General features: G+C 39.6%; 1 protein-coding gene across 6 annotated transcripts in view; it reads left to right on the forward strand.

Annotated features, from left to right (window-relative positions):
- Positions 1-19,837, forward strand: part of rsh (radish) — a 53,311-nt gene extending 33,474 nt beyond the window's left edge. For 2 of the 6 annotated variants that reach the window (XM_046633364.1, XM_069137402.1), the window contains exons 2-20: positions 2,306-2,442; positions 3,094-3,534; positions 3,841-4,084; positions 4,334-4,676; positions 4,891-5,029; positions 5,137-5,320; positions 5,666-5,870; positions 5,951-6,062; positions 7,794-7,896; positions 8,484-8,656; positions 10,118-11,001; positions 11,148-11,382; positions 11,450-11,621; positions 11,719-11,958; positions 12,039-12,194; positions 13,386-13,543; positions 13,634-13,743; positions 13,839-14,360; positions 14,461-19,837. In XM_046633364.1, coding sequence (XP_046489320.1) covers positions 2,310-2,442; positions 3,094-3,534; positions 3,841-4,084; positions 4,334-4,676; positions 4,891-5,029; positions 5,137-5,320; positions 5,666-5,870; positions 5,951-6,062; positions 7,794-7,896; positions 8,484-8,656; positions 10,118-11,001; positions 11,148-11,382; positions 11,450-11,621; positions 11,719-11,958; positions 12,039-12,194; positions 13,386-13,543; positions 13,634-13,743; positions 13,839-14,360; positions 14,461-14,604 — 4,698 coding nt within the window. In that variant the 5' untranslated portion in view covers positions 2,306-2,309 and the 3' untranslated portion in view covers positions 14,605-19,837. Of the gene's footprint in view, positions 1-610; positions 715-874; positions 939-1,361; positions 1,420-2,305; positions 2,443-3,093; positions 3,535-3,840; positions 4,085-4,333; positions 4,677-4,890; positions 5,030-5,136; positions 5,321-5,665; positions 5,871-5,950; positions 6,063-7,793; positions 7,897-8,483; positions 8,657-10,117; positions 11,002-11,147; positions 11,383-11,449; positions 11,622-11,718; positions 11,959-12,038; positions 12,195-13,385; positions 13,544-13,633; positions 13,744-13,838; positions 14,361-14,460 lie in introns of those variants that run through there. The other 4 variants (XM_046633361.2, XM_046633360.1, XM_046633363.1 and 1 more) reach the window with 4 other exon arrangements.
- The last annotated feature ends 259 nt before the right edge of the window (positions 19,838-20,096 follow it).

Below are 20,096 nucleotides of genomic sequence, written 5' to 3' on the forward strand. Positions count from 1 at the left end.
GATTTTAAGCATATTTAGAGATACGTAAGAACAAGAGAAAAAGATTGAACAGGAGTTTTGAAGAAAGTAAAAAAAGATATAGGTCGTTTCGATTTATCTAGTCTCTTAAATCTTGATTAAAACTAATACTGTACATTTTATACCTAAGCGTACAGTTCTATATTCATTATATTTTTATTTTTTCATAAGAATTGTTCAAAAATCAGTAAATATGCGTATCTTCCATAAGAATAAATCGCGATATGCTGTATAAGAGCCAGCGCTATATATGAACTCAACATACGTGAATACCTAAAAAAAAAACATCATTGCTTAAGGGGGAAATTAAAAGTTGTATTTCGCAGGTCTGTGTTACGTGTTTAACGGAGAGCGATCACTGCCCGACCGTTTCACGAAATTACACAAACAATCGCAGAAAAAAAACCAAAAACATATAAACAAACAAACAATTAGGTCAATTCACACATCTCTCCGATTTCACCGACGAGCAAAATCTCGGTATGCTCGAGACCATTGCAATAGTTTAAATCACTGTCTCATAAAATCGTATACTCGAGTTTGCTGATTTTGGGGTTGCTTTCCACATTTACCGACTGCTGACTGAGCGTAGGGATTGGGGTTGCGGTTGAGATGCTGGTGGAAGAACACAGAGATCACTTCCCCGATACTCCACCAGTGGCTGTTGCACGTGTGGATCAGACAGACTGATCTACGGTAGGTATACAAATTATCGTACAAGCTCTTCTATTCCCGTCTACGTACGGGACTGTAGCTCGGGAAATTATTCGTCTGACTCAAGGTCACCATTATATACATCTATATGATATACACCTATGTATGTTTGATTGGAATTGATGAAGTTGGCAGTTTACAGGTATGGGGCGATTTTCCGTATCCAGCAAGCTTATTGATTTTGTTGATGAAACAAAAATTGACTGGTAATTAATTTTCTGAATTATTAAAACAATTTCTTCACACATAGGGTAGTTGATTATACAATTATAAAATGTTCTACGTGTTGTGAACTTTTAATTTGCTTGGCTATTGATCGGTATATACGTTTATTATTAATACGTTGCGTTCGATTTTAAACGGGCTTCGAAAGATTCTTTCGCAAAGTTATTTCATTATAGCGGTTGTATAATGGCGCTACAGTAACGAGCAATTGGGAATCCGTCTGGAATTTACCTCATACCTCCTCGTTTACCATACGCTAGTGAACTCTAAGCCCTGCGATTTACAATGCCGAGAGTGATCCAACAGCCACCGGCGTTGAATTAATATACAACTTTATTTTTCTCCCTCATTTCACTTCTTTGTAGAACGGTTATTCGAAAAAAGTGTGTACCTATCTTTTGCAGGTCGGCCAGGCCCTTGCCATGCGATGTCGTTGCCCAGCCCCAGACTTCGACATTACAGGTCGAAAACACAAGATCAAAACTTATTTTCTCAAAATTTCTATACTCTCGTATTTTCCATTCTGAAATATTTCTGCTCTGCATCCTTAAGCTTTGGAATGAAATTCATTGATTCGAGTTACACGCATATTTTATACACATATTTTTTTTCACAACGTATTACGTTTCAACTGTAACATCATTGTTATACAGTTAACAGTTTTTGCATACGTTTGCAGCATTACATACAGCATTGTATACATTGTTGATTGTGTTTCAACAATACATTAAGGTAGTAGAGTTTTTCTTGTGTAATCAGTTGGTCGCTAACCATTCAACAAATTTCGTACAATGTGATTTTAAGTTCATTTGCAAACATATAATTGGCTTCATATACACATGTTGTAGAAGTAAATTACATATATACCTTTTATCGATCACTTTAAGAGAAAGAAACAGATCGAGAACGATTGATGACTTTTAATAAGAACTCAGACGAACGGTTTTTTCTCACTGACTGTAACTCGACCATATAAGAAGTTACTTTCAATTCGGTATTCACGCACACATGTACGTAGAAATATAAAAAAAGGAAGACCAAAGCAAGACTGTGGCTTCGATCAACTTCGTTCCAATTATGTAATAAATTTGATTCATAGAACCAGCTGAAAGACGCGGTTCACTAGACGAGGTTTGAACGCGAGACGAGTTAATCACCGTTTAAAACCATCGTTCGACTAAGTCTGTTAAAACTGCTCTCTCGGCATGGCCTGGTTAACTCTGTACTTCACTTTATATTATAATTAAGATGCACCCATTTCTATTCCTTCCACCGTATAAATACGATGTAAGCAATCCACTGCTGTTTGGTAGCAGTATCGATAACCGCGTCAATGTTTTATTTCCAGGACCATGACAGCAATTTGCTTCGTGTGCAACCTGCCCATCCTCAGCCATCAGGTGGGACTAATTTGGCAGGGCGGAAATGGGTGGGACGATCTTCTTCGAGAGCAGGTCGAAGAATCAACCCTCAAACAACGGCTGGGTAAATATTTTCAACCAAATCAAGCATGAGGAATACATATCATGGTTTTATAAATCACTAGCCAACTTGCATTTCTTATTAGCGCATGAGATTGAAAATATTTTTGACAATGAAATAGAAAGAAGGATTTTTCCATTCCGCATCGTCTTCTTTTTAACTATCTCGTACTTCTGTTTGAATGTTCAAGACTTCGTTTCTGCAATTATTTGGCCACGGTGGATAATGCAATCCTCATACATATTTCTACAGCTTTGGTTGGTATCGAAAATTGAGGAACAAAATATTTCTGAAAACGATGATCTGATACCTCTTTTAAATTGGATAAATGAAATTTCCTGTGGTTAATGTCACGCCGTCGAGGCGTTTGCTTGAGTATCGTGTTGGCCGTATCCAAGGAAACCTTTTGCCTTATCGCGTCCCCCGCAACCGAGTAATTTTAATCAGAGCTGGGCTGGGAAAAGAAAACAAACCAGCTAATTGAAAAGTTAGAAGCGTTATCCTAAATATTCTGAATCCTTGGAACGCTACAAGACACTTGGTAAATTAAACAGAAATTATATTAGATCAACCACATCGCCTTCTGCTTCTTGCTATTTCACCCTCGCATCCTCGTAATTTTATTACTGTACTCATAATTCCGGACACTTGTAGGAGCGGGGCGGAGGGACTCAGCCGCACAGATTACCTCAATTTCACCACCGAATGAGATCCAGGAATCGTCTCCTCCAAATCAGCGTCGGCGTCGGTCCAGCTTGGCCCAGTTGACGGAACTCCTGAAGGAATGGGGCGGCGGCGGGACGTCGAGCAAGGGTGGAAAGGGTGGGAAGCTGCATCGGCGAGAGACCCTTGCGGACATCGCGAAGTCCATGCCATGGCCGAGACAACAGACAACGGACGCGAGCCATATGACGAGCCTCCGAAGTAGGAGGGAGAGCTCCGTCGACAGCGGAATCAGAAGTCAGGTGTCCTACAAATCAAGGAGAGACTCGACCATCAGCGACTTCAAGAATGAATTGGCCCGATTTTGGAGCAGAAAGGACTCGCAGCAGTCTTCGGCCCCGCCAACGGTCATTTCGCCAACCACGAGGAGAGGTAATCGCGACTACTGTATTTTACTGTTACAATCCGGGCTCTGCAGCGATTCTCGAGTATCTTGTTCAAGGAGCTCGATTCTCGTAAAGAAGTGGGCTCCTTGGCAATGCTCGGGAATTCTGTGAGCTCCCGAAACTTTGTTACAATCCAACCCAGGCTGCCTCGCCCTGCTTTGTTCGAAGTAATAAAGAGAGAAAATTGCTGACAAAGTTGTCTTAAAGGTCAAGAATCTTCGGCGTGGATATACCGAGAATCCACCTGGAAGAATTTCGCGCGTTTGCTAACCGGGATCAAATTTTTTTTTAGGCTCCGGAGAATCCGTTAAAAACTCGAGACGTGGGTCTGGAGAGAGTGCTAAGTCGCGGAGAGATTCCGTCGTCGGTGGGCAGTCGGTCAGCCCTGGAGAACGGAAACACAATTGTCGACACCACAGACGCAGGCAGTCCCAACAGTCCCAGGAAGGCGGAGGTGTCACTCCTACTAAATACTACCGTAGTGACCAAAGGCCCAGCGCTTCGAGCACCGACAGCGGGGCCAGCTGTGCGGTTAGGTTCGTCTGATTCACTTTGGCAGCATTAATTTTGCAAGAAGCATGTGGGAACGTATATCACGATAAACGGATAGCCGACAAAGTTTCGCGTGGGCGGAAAACAGGAAGGGATTCCTCCGGTATATTCGCTATCAAGTTTGCGGCGTCCTTGCATTTAACCGGAACATTGGAAGTTATATTCTATTGAAACTTGAACGATTGTTGTTGTTGATAAAAATCGAGATATACACGCTCTGTTATACTGCTCAGGGAACATCTGGAGGCGCAGAGACTTCAGGCTGAAAAAAATGAGAAGGCTAGCTCGACGGTGGACGTGAAGTCTGACGTGAAAGCGCCAACGACGACGCTGACGGTAGAGATGAAGACCACTGCAACTGACAGTGGCAAATCCATGAATCTAGACCCGACGATGAATCCTCCCACGATCATCACGTCCGCAGTGACGCCGCCTCTGGTGTCACCGATGGCCGGAAGCAGTCTTCCCTTGCCAGGAATGTCCGCTTCCGGTGGCTCAAGTCCCGTAGGAACTCCGAATTTGAACAGCACCCCAACCCACCCCCTGCTCACCACAAGAAGAGATTCCACCACTCAGGTAAATGTTTCAACCAAATTGGTCCACGTCGATGTTTACAAATCCATATTCCAACGCAATTAATGAAACATGAAAGTCTGAATGGAACGACAATTGAATAGTCAAAGGCGCTCGGACAAACAGCCGTGTAGTCATTAGTTCGTTATAAACACATTCGGAAGAGGATTCTGACTTTTGATCTGAGGACAATTACTCATTGAAACATTTGTTCAAGTGCTATTACAAAGGAAAAGAGGCATCACCGAGCAAATTGGCAAGGCTAACGAGGCAGGCAGCTGCTATCGACGAATCGCTCCCACCTTCCGGTCGACGAGGGAGTCAGCCGACGCTTTCTCCGGATCCTGACGACGGAGGTACGGGCTCGAATATATAGAAGGGTTTCCGACCACAGTGGAAACGCCTCGAGTGTACTTGCTCATCAATTTTACGGTTTGTGGTAAGAAATTTTGTCCGTTTCAAGGTCGCAAGGCTCGCAGGGACTCGTTGAGTCCAGACTCAGCCTCCTATCCCAGAAGGCGTGACTCTAGGAGTCATTTGAGCCCGGACAGAAACGCTACTGATAAACGGGACATCAGTCCGATTCGACAGAGAAAAGCCAGGCTAAGACGGCAATCAACGTCCATAGCGTATGGTCGACCGCCCAGGTAAATCCTAGTTTACGTCAAAATAAATTGTTTTACAATATTTCTCCTGGTAAATCATTTCGGTACATCTTGAAACGATTTATCATAATTTCACGACAACTGTTGGGTTCACCAAGGATCGGGTAAACATAAGAGGTATTGCTTCTCATTCGCGTTAATGTGGAATTGACAGATGTTGAAAAAGATGTATATAAAACGATAATGAGAAGACTGTTGCTAGCTTCTTATACTTACGTTTCATGCTTGCGGAAATCAAGTCAACTAGATTCATTTATAAATTTTCACGCTTCACTGTCCCAGTCAAATATTGAAAATAACGTTGGACCGAATTTTTGTGAATCCCAGGTCTTCGGATAGCTCATCCTGTTCATCACGGGATCCGAGTCCATGCGCCCGTGGACCAACTACCATTCAACATGCGCCGGTGATCAGAAGACAATCAACGACTGAAGAGATTTTGATCGCCAGAGGTTTCAGGCGGCAGAGTACAACGGAGGAAATGATACGATGCAGAAATTTCAGAAGACAAAGTTCCCAGAGCGATGACACCGTAGGTTTTACATATTAAGAAAATCACGATTCATTAATCGCCGACCGAACAAGTCATCTACCTTTCAAAATTTGTTTCAGGTTCAAAGGTACAGAGGCCGAAGGGACAGTTCGGCTCAAATTACTGACGGAACCTTTGCCACGATGACGGTCGAAACGACCAGTACATTTTTTGACAGCAGCACGCAGACCGGTGAGTTATAAATTTCGAATGAGTAAATTAACGATTCCCGTACTGTGTTACATTGACTGGAACATCGTGGTATTCTGGACTATTTCATAAGTTTGAATGAATGACTCACATGCGTCATTGCTAACGCGAATATTCTATCGTAACACACGAAATAACTACAGTGGCTCAAAATACCTCCGATACGATGTAAAATTGTGAACGTATTCAATATTTGGAACAAAGATGTTGCCGAATAAACGCAATAAGGTTCCTTGAACTTTAAATTTTGGTACATTTCGTGAAAAAGTAGCTGAATCCGATCGAATCAATACTTTATCCGTATTCATCTCCATACACGAGGTTCGTGTCGTAATTTTTAACGTTTGAACACGACGCCGAAATCCCATGATACCTCGAATTTTTCGGGCCAATACGAAGCAGCCCTTTCGTGCACGCGCATGAGTAAATAATTTTCATAGCGGGTAACATCACGCAGGCGCTACCCTTGTTATAGTTCCCTTATATTGTAACAGGGTGCATCCCAGTCGATAGCTGACAACAGAATCAGCAGTAAGTAGAAAAGTCTGTCGAGAGATAATAATAATAAAAGAAAACTGCAAAGTCTTAAGACGGTGATAAAAATGCTACAACAACTAACCACGGGGTAGGTGTCATGATTTCGAACGTTTGAAGAAATGACAGAAGCGGGGAAATGATTGATTCGACTTGTTGGAAAGTGAATTGATTTGTTCGTTGATAAGTCGTTGATATCTCAAGTTGATAGATTTTTAATAGTGTCTTGAACGGGATAGAGGAAAAATTAAGTGAAAAATAAAATGGTTGAATACGTGAAAAATTGAATAATTGTTGCGGTGAAACAACGTCAATAAGTGTATGGTGTGCGTGATGAATAAAATAAAAAAAAAATTACAATCGCCCGAGAGTGGTGTATATCGTAATTGTTGAAGGGGTGAACAGTTAGAGGGCCGTTAATTAATTAAAAGTGACCGTTCGCACTATATTCGTATATGCTTAATCATTTTAAAAAATTCTCACCTAGGACGAACACTTCGATTTTTCATTAGCCACGCAATGGATGGCGCCCTTTCTGAATATTTTATCAACTCAGGGATTTTGTATTGGCAAAAAGTGAGATACCTTCGGTCATTCGTGCTAATGATGATAATTCGTTTGCCCATCCGATAAATTGCTTCGCAACGTCTGTCTCCGTTTTTCATCCGGATGAGAAAAACGAGATGAAAATTTTTATACCTTTTCATAGACAACCACTTGTGGATGCGAGAAGGCGAAATAAGCTCTTCCCGTATAGGACGAACGAAAAGACCCATTCTAAAATGTCATTCTTTGCAAAGCGCGAGTGAATTCTTGATTTAATTAAATCACCCATTAATCCCGACTTAATATATCAGTCTTAATGAAATTTTAAACGAAAATGGTTTCCGTAATTGAATAACCTTTCATTTCGGGATAAGGATTATAACACGTTAAGTATAATCAAGAAAAGCGGGCGGTGAATTGATATGAAGCGAGATAGCCAAAATTTAATCGGCGGTACACACCACTGAAATATCATTACGGATGAAATCCGAGGCTTTGTTGGGAAATTCCACCCCCACCGCTCCGGAATTTTCATTGTACTCAAGCCACACCCAACTTCTTTATTGCTGAAATTCCCTAAATTTTCAAAGTATGCATTTCACTCAAGGACCTTCGCTTTATTTCGATTTAAAGAACCTTCTCCACTTTATGACAACAACCATTACCACGAGGAGTGCCTGAGATGCAACAGTTGCGGCCTCAATCTTACCGGACCAAATCAGAAGCGCGCACGCAGGTGAGCCAACCAATGGCAATTTTTGCATTCCCCCGTATCTTCTTATACGTGTAGATAAGAGCATCATATAGAATTATTCTGACATGTATACGTACACCAGTAGTACGTGGTTACGCGTCTGCATGTTTAGCGAGAAGGACTTAATCGGCGGGAGTAGACCTTGCCACTTGGAGATATGAAACCCTCTATTGCTGACCTATACCTACATCGAGACGATAAAATTGCCATTCCCCATCTCGAATGTCGTTCGGATTCTCATTTTATGCACTTTCTAGTACATGATCATCCCTTCCCGCCTATGTTTGCACATACATGAACGACCAGGATTCGCCATTTCGCCCGCAGGTGCCAATAACGCCTCTGTTAAACCAGCGATCCGATATTCCTTCCAGTATTGACAATGAAACGTTTTGCAGTTTCGACATTTTATTACTCAAAATTCATACTCACCGCATTCTTTGTCCTTTACATACTTTTCAAATACATTTAGTCAGCTGGATTCTTCGGCACAGAAGCTCATCATTTTTTTTAATTATTATTTTTTTTTATTTACAAACTAATAGTCTACTGAAATCGATCTATTATAGGTTCAAAAACCACATTCTGTGTGACTTGCACTTTGCGGACGTCGCTCTGATGGAGTGTGCAGATTTCATGCAACAACTTCGCAGCTTCAAGCCTCAGAGTCTGGGCTGTGCCGTCGCCCGTCGAAAGTCATCGACTACCCTGATCTTCCCGTTACCACCTCAAGCTTGTTCAGGTTAGTAGCAATTCGTATTCCAGCGTACTAACCGCGTAGTGACAATTGCCTGGAAATGTTAATAAGTGAATATTTCGCACTCGTTATTACGTAGAAGTTATTCTGCAACATGTACTCAGATATTCAAAAAGCTCAACCGTCTGCCGGAGCGATACAATCATCATTAATAAATCGTAATGCAAGTAAAGATGGACTGCGCATATTTTCTAAATTGATTAATAAGCTGTTTGAAGTGATAGTAAATCAGCAGAAGTTCTTCGCATCGTGTCAGCCTTGTTAGTCGCGCTTCTTGCTAGTAGAAGTATTACATGCTATGTCAGCCACGCTGCTTGCCTAGTAGAAGATTTTGAACCATGTCAGCCATGCCAGCCTCGCAAACCGCGTGAGTAGAAAAGTCCTGAACTATGTCAGCCGCTCCAGTAGTGGAAGAACTCCGTGGCATACCAGCCACCGAATTATAAGTTATCTCACGTTCTTAATCTCGCACGATGTGCTAAATCCGAAGAAGTCCAAAGTGATTGTTGGGTCGCAAAACCCTCGCTAAGCTTTGAGAGGTAGTTTTCAACCTCACATCTGGTTCCCAAATATTTCTTGCCAACTCTCACTGAGTCCTTCAGCTTTCTATCCGTATTTCCTATGTTCAACCACTCAAGAACTTAGCTGCATTTTCTCCCACCGCGTCTGCATTTTCCAAAATTACCCCTGTCCTGTACTTTATCTACCCTCTCCCACAACTTTGGCTTTCTTTCAATTTCAAATGTATGCTAGTTTTGACCACGCACCCTTAACCGTAGCGGATGTTTTCACTCCACGAGTTGTTCTCAATAAATTTCAATCTATACTCGTGTAACAATCTATCACTGAGAACTTCACATAAACAACCAATCACATCGATCTACTACAATATCAACTCGTTAAATATATTTATTGTTATTTTAATCACGATCAAACCTCATTCAAAGCTAAGTACCCGTAATCCTTTAATTAGAATTACAAGGAGTTTACGTGATATCCGAAGCTAACGGAATACAAGGGAAAACGTTAACAGTGATCTTCAATGCCGATGAAGAGAATTATAAATAAACAAAAAAAAAAAAAAAAACGTACGTAAAGCTACCGCAGGCGGTTCACTCTAAGTTCGAATACCAAGCCCTGTCTGCCAAACAGCTTGGTGTTCTACCTTACAGTGAATCGACTGCGGTCATAACATCATCGCTTTCGACAAAATAACGAAGAAATTTATCGACAATACGTGCTCAAGGGTTGAAGAAGCTACTCTCCATATCTGGATCTCGGTCAAGATTTTCTTCTCCCTCTATGTGTACGACCATCTCTCGATTGGCTCACTTAGTCTGAGATAACGCAGCAGTTTGGCGAAGCACATTTGCACAATTAAGACAACGTTGATATTAATTATATTCAGTGGTAGTTGAACGGAATTAATTATCCGTGTTCTTTCAGACGAGTTCTGCGAAGAATTTCCTCACAATCTAATCCCAACCCCCGGGTACTGGATCGAATGCTCTCGTCAAAAGATTGCCTCGGATACTATTTGGGACGAGAGCGAGAGTGACAGAGAAGTAACAGATCCTGATCAGGCCGAAGAGCAGGCAGATTCAACGTCGAGGCAGCAGAGGCAGGATTTTTGCCTCTTTGAAGAGAACGAGATAGAGACGGACGATGCGCCGCGTAAGAAAACTGCGATCGAAGAACAGTGGGAAAAAAATCAGGGCTTCGAATTGACATCGGTTGAGCAAGAAACGTACGAAAAATACTTTTACGGGTCGGAACATTGGAACTATTTCACCAACGACGACGACCTCGGTCCGGTGATACTCAGCATTAAACAAGAGACGATTAACGGTAGAGATCAGTTCCGGATTCTGGTCAGAGCTATAAGCTACACCGTTCACGGCTTGATACCGGCCAGCTGTGTGTTTGCCGATCGTTACAACCGCGAGGAAGTTGTTCGTAGCCTCGGTAAGGAGGTGAATATCAACCCTCCGCTGACTCTGGGTCAGCTGCCAGACACACCTGAGGAGCTTCTCAAGTTGGACCAGGTCTTCATTAAGTCCGAACTCAAGGTTGGGGTGATTTACGTACAGGAGGAACAGTACAGCGAGGAGGAAATTCTGGACAACAACGACAACTCGCTCTCGTTCGAGGAATTTCTACAAATTCTCGGCGACAAAGTCAGGCTCAAGGGCTTCGACAAGTACAAGGGTGGATTGGACACCGTGCACGACTTGACGGGGCTTTATTCCGTTTACACAAACTGGAGAGGAATCGAAATCATGTTTCACGTCTCGACGCTGCTTCCTTATGAGAAACACGACCCTCAAAAGGTATTTCAGATACTCAGATATGCTTTTGCCAACTTTAAGTGGTGTAATACTCTTTGAAACAATATAAAGAATTTTTTTTTTTTTTTTTATTGACAGTACTACTAATCTCATTTTCCCATACGTATTCGGTGAAATTCTGGTTACAGCTGCAGAGGAAGCGGCACATAGGCAACGATATTGTTTGCGTGGTGTTTCTCGAGGCCGACAATACGAGTTTCAGTCCAGCGTGCATAAAGTCGCATTTCCTCCATACTTTCATCTTAGTGCGAGTCAGTCCAAGAATAAAGCGTAAGATCACAAGGTACGAGGTGTCCGTGGTGACGAGGGATGAGGTTGGCGCTTACAAGCCGTACCTGTGGGAACAAAGTATATTTGAAAAAGGTAGGAGGTTTGAAAAACGCCACTCATCGTCAAACACCGATTCTATAAGTTCGTGATCATTCGACAGGACCGATGTTCAGGGAGTGGATTCTGACGAAAATAGTAAACGGGGAACGAGCCAGTTACTCAGCGCCAAAGTTTGCGAGGATGCAAGAAAGGACCAGGAGTCAGATGCTCGAGGACATTGTCGCCAACTTGGCAAATCACGCGGAAACCGGGCAAATCCCTAAGCCGTACAGGTAAAATAATGCTTTCTAATTTACTCTGATCTTTCAGTTCGTAGCACCGATTTTTCCTGTAAGAAAAAAATAAAATCTTCTTCGTCTCGACGCTTAGACGCGGGTCTTGGAGACCTATCGGTCACATGAGACCCTCTTCTCCGTTGTTGGACTCCGTGAGAGATCAATTCGAAGACTACGATCAGCTGGCCAAGGATTTCACCCGAGTATTTCTGAACAACGTAGCGAACGTGACACTGAACGCCAGCTTGTTTGACGTGTCCTTTTTGGTTCCTGGCCAAAAGAAGCAAAAAGTTCGGTTTATCGGAGTTCGAGCTATTCTCGGTGTCAGAAGCAGGTCTGCGATTAAATCTCGAGTTATACCGACGAAAATTTACCCAAAGTTCTACGAGTTTAACGGTCTCGACATTTTTCCAGGGTCTTTCAAGAAATGCTGTACGGAATTCAAACGGGATTTGGAAGTCCCCAAGTTCCGGTCGGCGAGTTACTTTCCAGGCCTGTCCCCACTGCACTTAGTCCACAGAAGCCAAAAAGTTCGAACTTCCTTCAGGTTCCTGACGTGGAAAGTCCAAGGTAGGTTGAAGAAGCAGTATTTAAAATCACCCGTCAATCAATTTCCCTGAAACTCGGAGCAGGAATTTTGGCAAGCGTGTCCGAGAAACCAACGATTGGAGATTACTCTTTTCAATTCGGTTTCACGTTGAAAATAAATGCACTTAATGGTGATTGGCTTGGAATTATGTTATCGTTAATATGGTGAGATTGATTGCTGTAATTTGATCGATGTCGAATGATTGATATCCGGGTAACAACTACGTGGCGTAAAGTCTGCCATGATACAATCCACACATAGTGGCCATTACGATACATAAATTCATTTGAATTATGCCAAAAGATATATTCAAAAATTTGCGTTTAGTAATCAGATTGACAGTCAGGGATCAGACTTTGAATATAGTCCGCTGATACGAATAAGCCATGCCAATGCTATGTGGCATTAAATATGGCAGGTGGGCTACCCGGATATAGGAACATATATGTATATTTCGATGTATTTTTCAAGGCACATCCATGAATCCAATCTTCACAGCACCGCATGTTTCCAAATTTTTACAATTACTCTGATTTTGGCATGTTTATATACCGTTCATGGATAGTACATGTATATTATATATTTAATTCATGATTTTCAACACGCTTGCTCGGAACTTGTTGTCAATTGAAATATTTCTCACCTTATTGTGTTTGAATGTTTTTTTTCTCCTCAAAATTTACATTCTTCATACCACCCATTTCATATTTTACCATTCGATAACATACTCGATATATCCCAATAAAAAAATAATCTCTATGGTAATTTAATTCACTCTTGGTATTCGAACGACATCCGACTTACAAAAAATTGGAGAAGAATCAGACTTCAAAACTGAATACCGTGACCCTTCGCACCATGTAACTGCACCTTTTTTAATCATATAACTGTGACCCTCGGATCACTCTGTGTTAAACTAATTCTGCTACAGGAGAATTTAACGAATCGCACACATTGTAGACACAAATGAACGATGAACAGAAAAGACACTTCTTTCAGCACGAGTTATCCGCATTGACGTCTTGTTAATCGTACAAGAAATCACATACCCAGCTATCCCGAAGCTCCCAAAATCTCCTTAAATCCATTTTTGAATATCATATCTGATTGTCCTCCGAACCCCGAAGTGCCGCCCCGCGGTTTCTGTGAGATACTCGTTCCGATATGTTTAGGCCCAAAAGTGTGCCATCCTCTCCAATGGTGAAGCGTGCCTTCTCACGTCTCGGGACCATCACGGCAGGATGGGGTCGCAGCATTCGTAAACACGGAAGCGGAAACACCCTCCAAACGGAAGACCGAAAGTTGTGGTCCAGCTCTCAGGACTGCAGCAGTAAGCAAATTTCGCGCACGATTATATCAACCGTCCGCGTGAAGGCAAGTGTCTTTCAATTCGTTTGAATTGGCGAAATCCTAATTGCAGATAAAGAGGGTAAGGAAAAGGATCGAGGAGTACAGTCACTGGCTGTTCCCAGGCTGAGCGTCTGTGCCGATGCCCAGAAAGTCGACAGAGCAAAGCTCGCTCAAACTGAGGTACGTACAATATCCCACCAATTTTGAGTATCGAATGCCTTTTGCGGGTTGCAGCGTAGCCCAGCGAATGACCGGCCGGCCCTTCCAATTTTCAGTTCGACATAATCGAATTTGACCCGGAAACCTTCAGGACTTTGTTGGATTATCTGCACACCGGATCATGCCCGCTAACCTGCACGAATATACCGGGGCTGATATGCGCCGCCGAACATTACGACCTCCCCGAACTGCTTCAGGCATGTTTCCATCACGCGAAGCAGTTCCTGCGCATCGAGATAGTCTGCGTGATGCTCTGCGCTCTTGAGAACTACTACTGGAGATACACTTCGGCCTCGGAACTGGTCAACATGATCCTCGCGTTCGTTGAAACTCGGGCCTGGCAGCTCTTTCGGAATCCCGATTTTCTCACCCTAAGTGAATCCATGGTCCAGATGATCATGTGCCGGGAACTGACTGTCATTGAAATACATAAGTTCGAGGCTATGCTGGAGTGGGCGAAGCACAGGGTAGAGACCAAGACTTCGGAGCTCGACGCCGAGCTGGAGTTCAAGTGTATTATGGAAAGACTGACTCGGGACTTGAAGCTGCAGAATATTGCACCGCACGAACTCATCAGGGTGAGTCCGGAGCCAAGTTGCTCTATGGCCAGTAACGATTATGTAGATGGAGGAAAGTCGAACATTGAGATGAGTCCGCGAATCGAAATTATTGTTTCAGACCGTTTTACCGTCTAAGGCTATCAAGAACGAAAGGATTTTGGAGACGCTGATGTACCAGGCGCACACTGGAGTTTTTCGCAACGTTGACACTTTCTTGGAAGATTACCAGAGAAGGATACAGAATCCGGAAAGCTTGGATTGAAGGTTATAAATTAATTTGGTATTGGAATTCATGCTGCACTCCTCAATTATTCGAGGAAAAGATTCTCTAGTACCAACGGTTCAAGAGTATTAAAATAATCGTCGCGGATTTTTGGCTTAGATACTTTACCGGAATCACAATTTGCGCATAAAAGCGCGAGCGATCAGAAATCGTTGATTTTTTCGATTTCTAAACGCAAAATGAAAAAACAAAACCTGAGTAAAACTTTTAAAAAATTTGGAAATAAAATGGAGAAACGAAACAAATTTATTCGGACCGTTAAATACTATGCTCAATGTACTGGGATTTGCTTTTTCTAAATCTTTGCGACGCGGTTGATCTGCTAAGATCAAGACTTGCGATCACAACGGTCGTAAGTAAGACCTAACAATGCGTATACTACGTGTAACGTATACAATGGTAAGTCTGATGTATTCAAAATTTTGGTAGACAATACAGAGTGTTCCTAGAAATAGTTTCTGGTTATTGTATATACACTAGACGTGTATATAGATGCGTCTCCGCGATCAGCAAGTAAAAAGGAACTATAAGGAGGTGGTGAGAAGTTTTTAACGTTTATGAATTAGTTTTATATATATAATATATACGAATTCTAGATTATACTAACGATAAAAGTATAATAAAGTCTGCCTTGAACTGTGCGTTTGCGAGAAAAAAAGGTTAGAAATAACGCGAAACAATAGAAATGCGCGTATATTTCAATCAATCTCAAAATCAATAAGAAAAAAGAATTCAAACGTTATAAATTTATTTTTCAAGTATATGAACACGCTATATTTTATTATTCAATACAAAAAGGTTATATTTTTTTTCACCCCGTACGACTTGTTGGTCAACTTTTTTTCTTGTTTCCCTCTAAATTGAAAAAAATGTCGTTACTTTTTCATTTTATTCCACACGTACGAAAAGTTATAACAAGGTATGATTGAGAATTGTCAAACTTTCACCTTCTTACAGCCCTTTTTATTTCTGTTTAATGGCAGCCAGTGACGGTGACGCTATGACCAGAGCACGTATCGATGTAGCGACACTCTGCGTATAACTACTATACATTACATACATACATATGCTGCTGTATTCTAAATAGTGAAAATGACAAGCTAAAAATTTTCGCAAAATTCATGGCTTGGTTGACAAAGTGAAAGAAATTGATATCACACGACAAAAAAGAAAAAAACTCACGAACAAATGAATAAATAATATATAAACACAAAAAGGAAATGAAAGAAAGAAGAAAAAAAAAAAAAAAACTCCTCGACACCTTCGAACGAGGGCCGAATATTAGTTAGGTGTGAAAAATAAATATAAATTCTAATGAAAATACATGTGAACTTGATCTTTGGCAAACTGAAATCCATCGCATTGTGTGTATAAAACAATTTTTCTCAAGGGACGCGATGTGAGCTTGTGTGTATAAAAATTGAAATTATGTGACGACAATCTCGCCCGTTGTAATGAAAGTAACTCGCATATAAATTGTTAATAAATGTTTGTGACAGGGTTAAAAACCTAGCGCATGAATGGGAAGAATTTTTTTTTTATATATATTAGCGGAGTTTTAATAAGTGTTAAAAATTACTATCTGCACTTTATACGTATAACCTTGACAGGGCGAACGTCGCGTCTCTTAAAAAAAAAAATTCACGATTCAGGCTGTCTGCATTTGAAACCAATAGTAGACAGATTATTGTAATACTTATGACATATACTTTGCAAGCAAGATCAAATAATCGGCGGCATGTAAAAAAGCCGAACATGACAATCTATATAATAAAATAAAAATCTAATATTCGATAAATATGAAATAAACATTATATATACAATAATAATAATAATAATGATTAACAATAACAATTATTGAAAACAATAATAATATTAATAATGGATAATGAATAATAATAACTATTATTATTGAAAGCGTTGATGTTGAATGTGGGGTAAAAATATTTGAAGTCTGTTCTGTTTTCTATCGTAGATTTTGTATCTTCAATACTCTAAGACAGAGATTCTAAAATCTGTGGGAACGGGCTGGAAAATCATCATTTCTATAGGGAACGTCAAAACGGTTCTAAGGCTAAAACTAATTGTAAGACCTGTTAATCGCTGTTACGCAGAGCCAGAAACGTTCGCGTATAAAAATGATCGGGTCTGTAATTCGAATCACACGACTGTACTGTAATTTCGTATAAAGATACTCATTGCGCTGAACGGAGGCCGAGACGCGTCGAGCCAATTAATTATTCCTGCAGGCTTTTAAGCAACATATTATTATTATTCGTAGCGTTAATTTATTGTTTCGCGTCTCGGTTCACCGACACCTTAGTTCGCGGCTTGGAATTGGATCGAAATACGAAGTCACGAGATTCATACTTTGAAAAGGACGATCCTGTCATTACCTATTATATTACTGTGTCTTACCGTGTATATGCCTAACGTGTATAATATCTGGCCATACACAGAATATGTATGTATTACGTACGTACATGTATAATTTACACGTCGCACATGGAGACACGCACGCATACAAAAAATACAGACACATTTAAAAAACAAAATAATTATAGTAATCGTAACAATGATGAAGGTAATAACCATATAATCATAATAATAATAATAATAATAATAATAATAATAATAATAATAATAATAATAATAATAATAATAATAATAATAATAATAAGTGAAAACAAATTACACATACAGAACGTAGCTGCTGCAATGGAGAAACCAGACAATAGGATAAAATATTGTACAATACGTGAACAAAATTACATTATCGTGTACAAAGGTGTAAAACAATGAATTTATTTTGAATATTAATTGTGAAGAAAAAAAAAAAAAAAGAAAAGAAAAAAAAAACACAGCAACAACCAACGGGGATTGAAAATATTGTACTACGTGTGAAGTAGGTTATATGCTGTTACTATTCTTTTACTGGATCAATTCTCCAACGCTTATAATCGTCTAAGATACACCATAAATTTTTTGCATTATTCGTTCATTAACTATTTTTATTGTCTATAAAATATAATTAACGAGTTTTTCCGAGTGATAGAATTATTCGTCGTACACCTAAAACACTTGTTAAAACGTGAAACATTGAGTGACAAGTTTAGATTTTATACGAAGTGTTCAAGTCTTGTCCTACTCATATTCTTTCCTATTTTTTTCCCCTTTCCTTTAACGTAAAAACTGCTGTATTCTACGGATAAATTTAGACCGTTGCCAATGGGATCGTCCTTTGCGAATTCAACAATGATAAAACTTAACAAACTCTAATACATAATATTATCTAGTACATAATATTATACCTATGATTGAACAAGCAGCTGTATATTATTACATATAATCGTGTATAAGCTGTGGAGCATATTTTCAACGCCGAGTAATTTTTCGAGCCCCAATTCCCCACGTATAATGTATATTCTGTTATACATAAAGAGAAGAAAAAAAAAATTGTACTACGATATACATGTACATACATATATGTGCAAATATACATGCATGTACACGCATGTACGTATGTATGTATGCAAATATTTATTCATACATGTATAATAACATATTGTGAAATAAATATTGTTGGTTCTTATCGAAGAATCGCCCGAACTGTTAACAAGTGTCTTATCGTTCAGGCAGAAGGCTGGATGAAAGAATTATACAGAAAATTAATGTATATTTCCTGTTAGAATTTTCCATCGTACTCCAACATTATATACGCAACTATACATAAACCATCATTATTATTCGCATCATTCGAGTATTCGTACGTAACTTTTGAAATTGAATCGTCACACTCATACCTACTTTGTTATAATATTTCTAAATGTTGTCAAAACAACAATAACCAAATTTACCCTATTTCTTGAATTTGGCACACGCCTATCTTTATTGTACTCATGGTATAGGTAGCCAACTTTCATTTCACACACAGAGAATGTGGAGACGTTTCGGTTTTAATCAAAAACCTGTGACTCACATCGTCTTTCATCGTTATAATTGTGTAATCAGCAATAGAATATAAGGCATAATCATAACTGTATAGTGTATATTTCTTCATGTAAATCGGATATTTCAACCACAAAAGGAAAAAAGAAAAGAAAAACAAAAAGATCAAAACCTTCTACAGATGTACCTACAGAATTTATCGCGAAATGTTGCACGCTAATGATTGCGGATTCAATGGGATGTGTCCATCCATTTGCGACGTTAATAATTGCGTTATATTACTTGGTTTTACTGTCAAATAATTTCGATTCAGCTTTAGAATCAGTCTCTCCCATTACCAGAATTATATAACTCGTAGAAATCAATTAAAAAAATAATATTACAATGAAAACGATCGCATTAATTTCTCTACAGAATTTCGTACAAATTATACCTCATTTCGCGTACTTTGTGTATTATACCTTTCCACACGTACCTATGTATGCACATACTTGTACGTAAATACGCAACATCTTTTTTCTTATATAGATGTGAACTGTCCCTAATAAATCCCAACTCCCTTCAGCTCTTGTTGTACGAAGTTAATTCACAGTTATATAATCAAAAGGATGATAGGAAGAAAATAGAAAATCTTAAGAATAAATAAAAATTGCCAAACACCGTTACATAATGGGCACGTGACATATTATTGGAGATCATCTAAACTTTTGTGAATGTTGAGATTAGCCAGCGTCAGTTTTTCAATTAAGTCCAATATAACGTATATACTTGCAGCGACATCGAAGAAACGAATAAACGTTAATATTATCCCTATATAATGCGTGTTTATTCGATTTGTATAAAAATAATGAGTAATATTAATGGTGTAATGATAATAGAAAAACTTTATAATCGTTATAGTAGAAGGATGCGATTTAATTATCGGCGCCGCAATGCGCGAGAATTGAAAACTTTTTTGTTCGCTTTTGTGAGAAAATACATATTGGCGTTGTTATAAAAGTTAACGAATTCACGATATTGATTTTCATGTTCCTGTGTGGCAGGTCTCATCATTCAAAGACTTTTCGACGACACAATGACACGCACATGAAAGCCAACACAAATTAAAGTAAATTATTATATGACAAAAGTTTATTGTATATGAAGCTACTGTGATGTTACTGTTGAATATAATAAATATATATACAATATATATATATTGTAAATATATTATATATATTATATATATACGTATATATATATATATGTATGTATGATGTATTTATCTTATGGATTATTTATTCCGTACCCTGCGGTTGAGAAAAAGTAAGAAAAGACAACTCTTTGATTAACCATCCAGATTGATAAAATATGAATTAGTACAGAACAGAGGCTTATTTTCTTACAGAGGAATGAGACCCATCTCAGCATTCTTATAAAATCTCATTTATTTACAATTTTACACTCTCAAAGTGTATCGCTGTACAAGTTGTATAGAGTAATGTAATTATCGCTATAATAGTCATTTCGTTCATTGATAATGC

The sequence above is a fragment of the Neodiprion pinetum genome, chromosome 6 (assembly GCF_021155775.2).
Source record: "Neodiprion pinetum isolate iyNeoPine1 chromosome 6, iyNeoPine1.2, whole genome shotgun sequence".
Taxonomy (NCBI): Eukaryota; Metazoa; Arthropoda; class Insecta; order Hymenoptera; family Diprionidae; genus Neodiprion; species Neodiprion pinetum.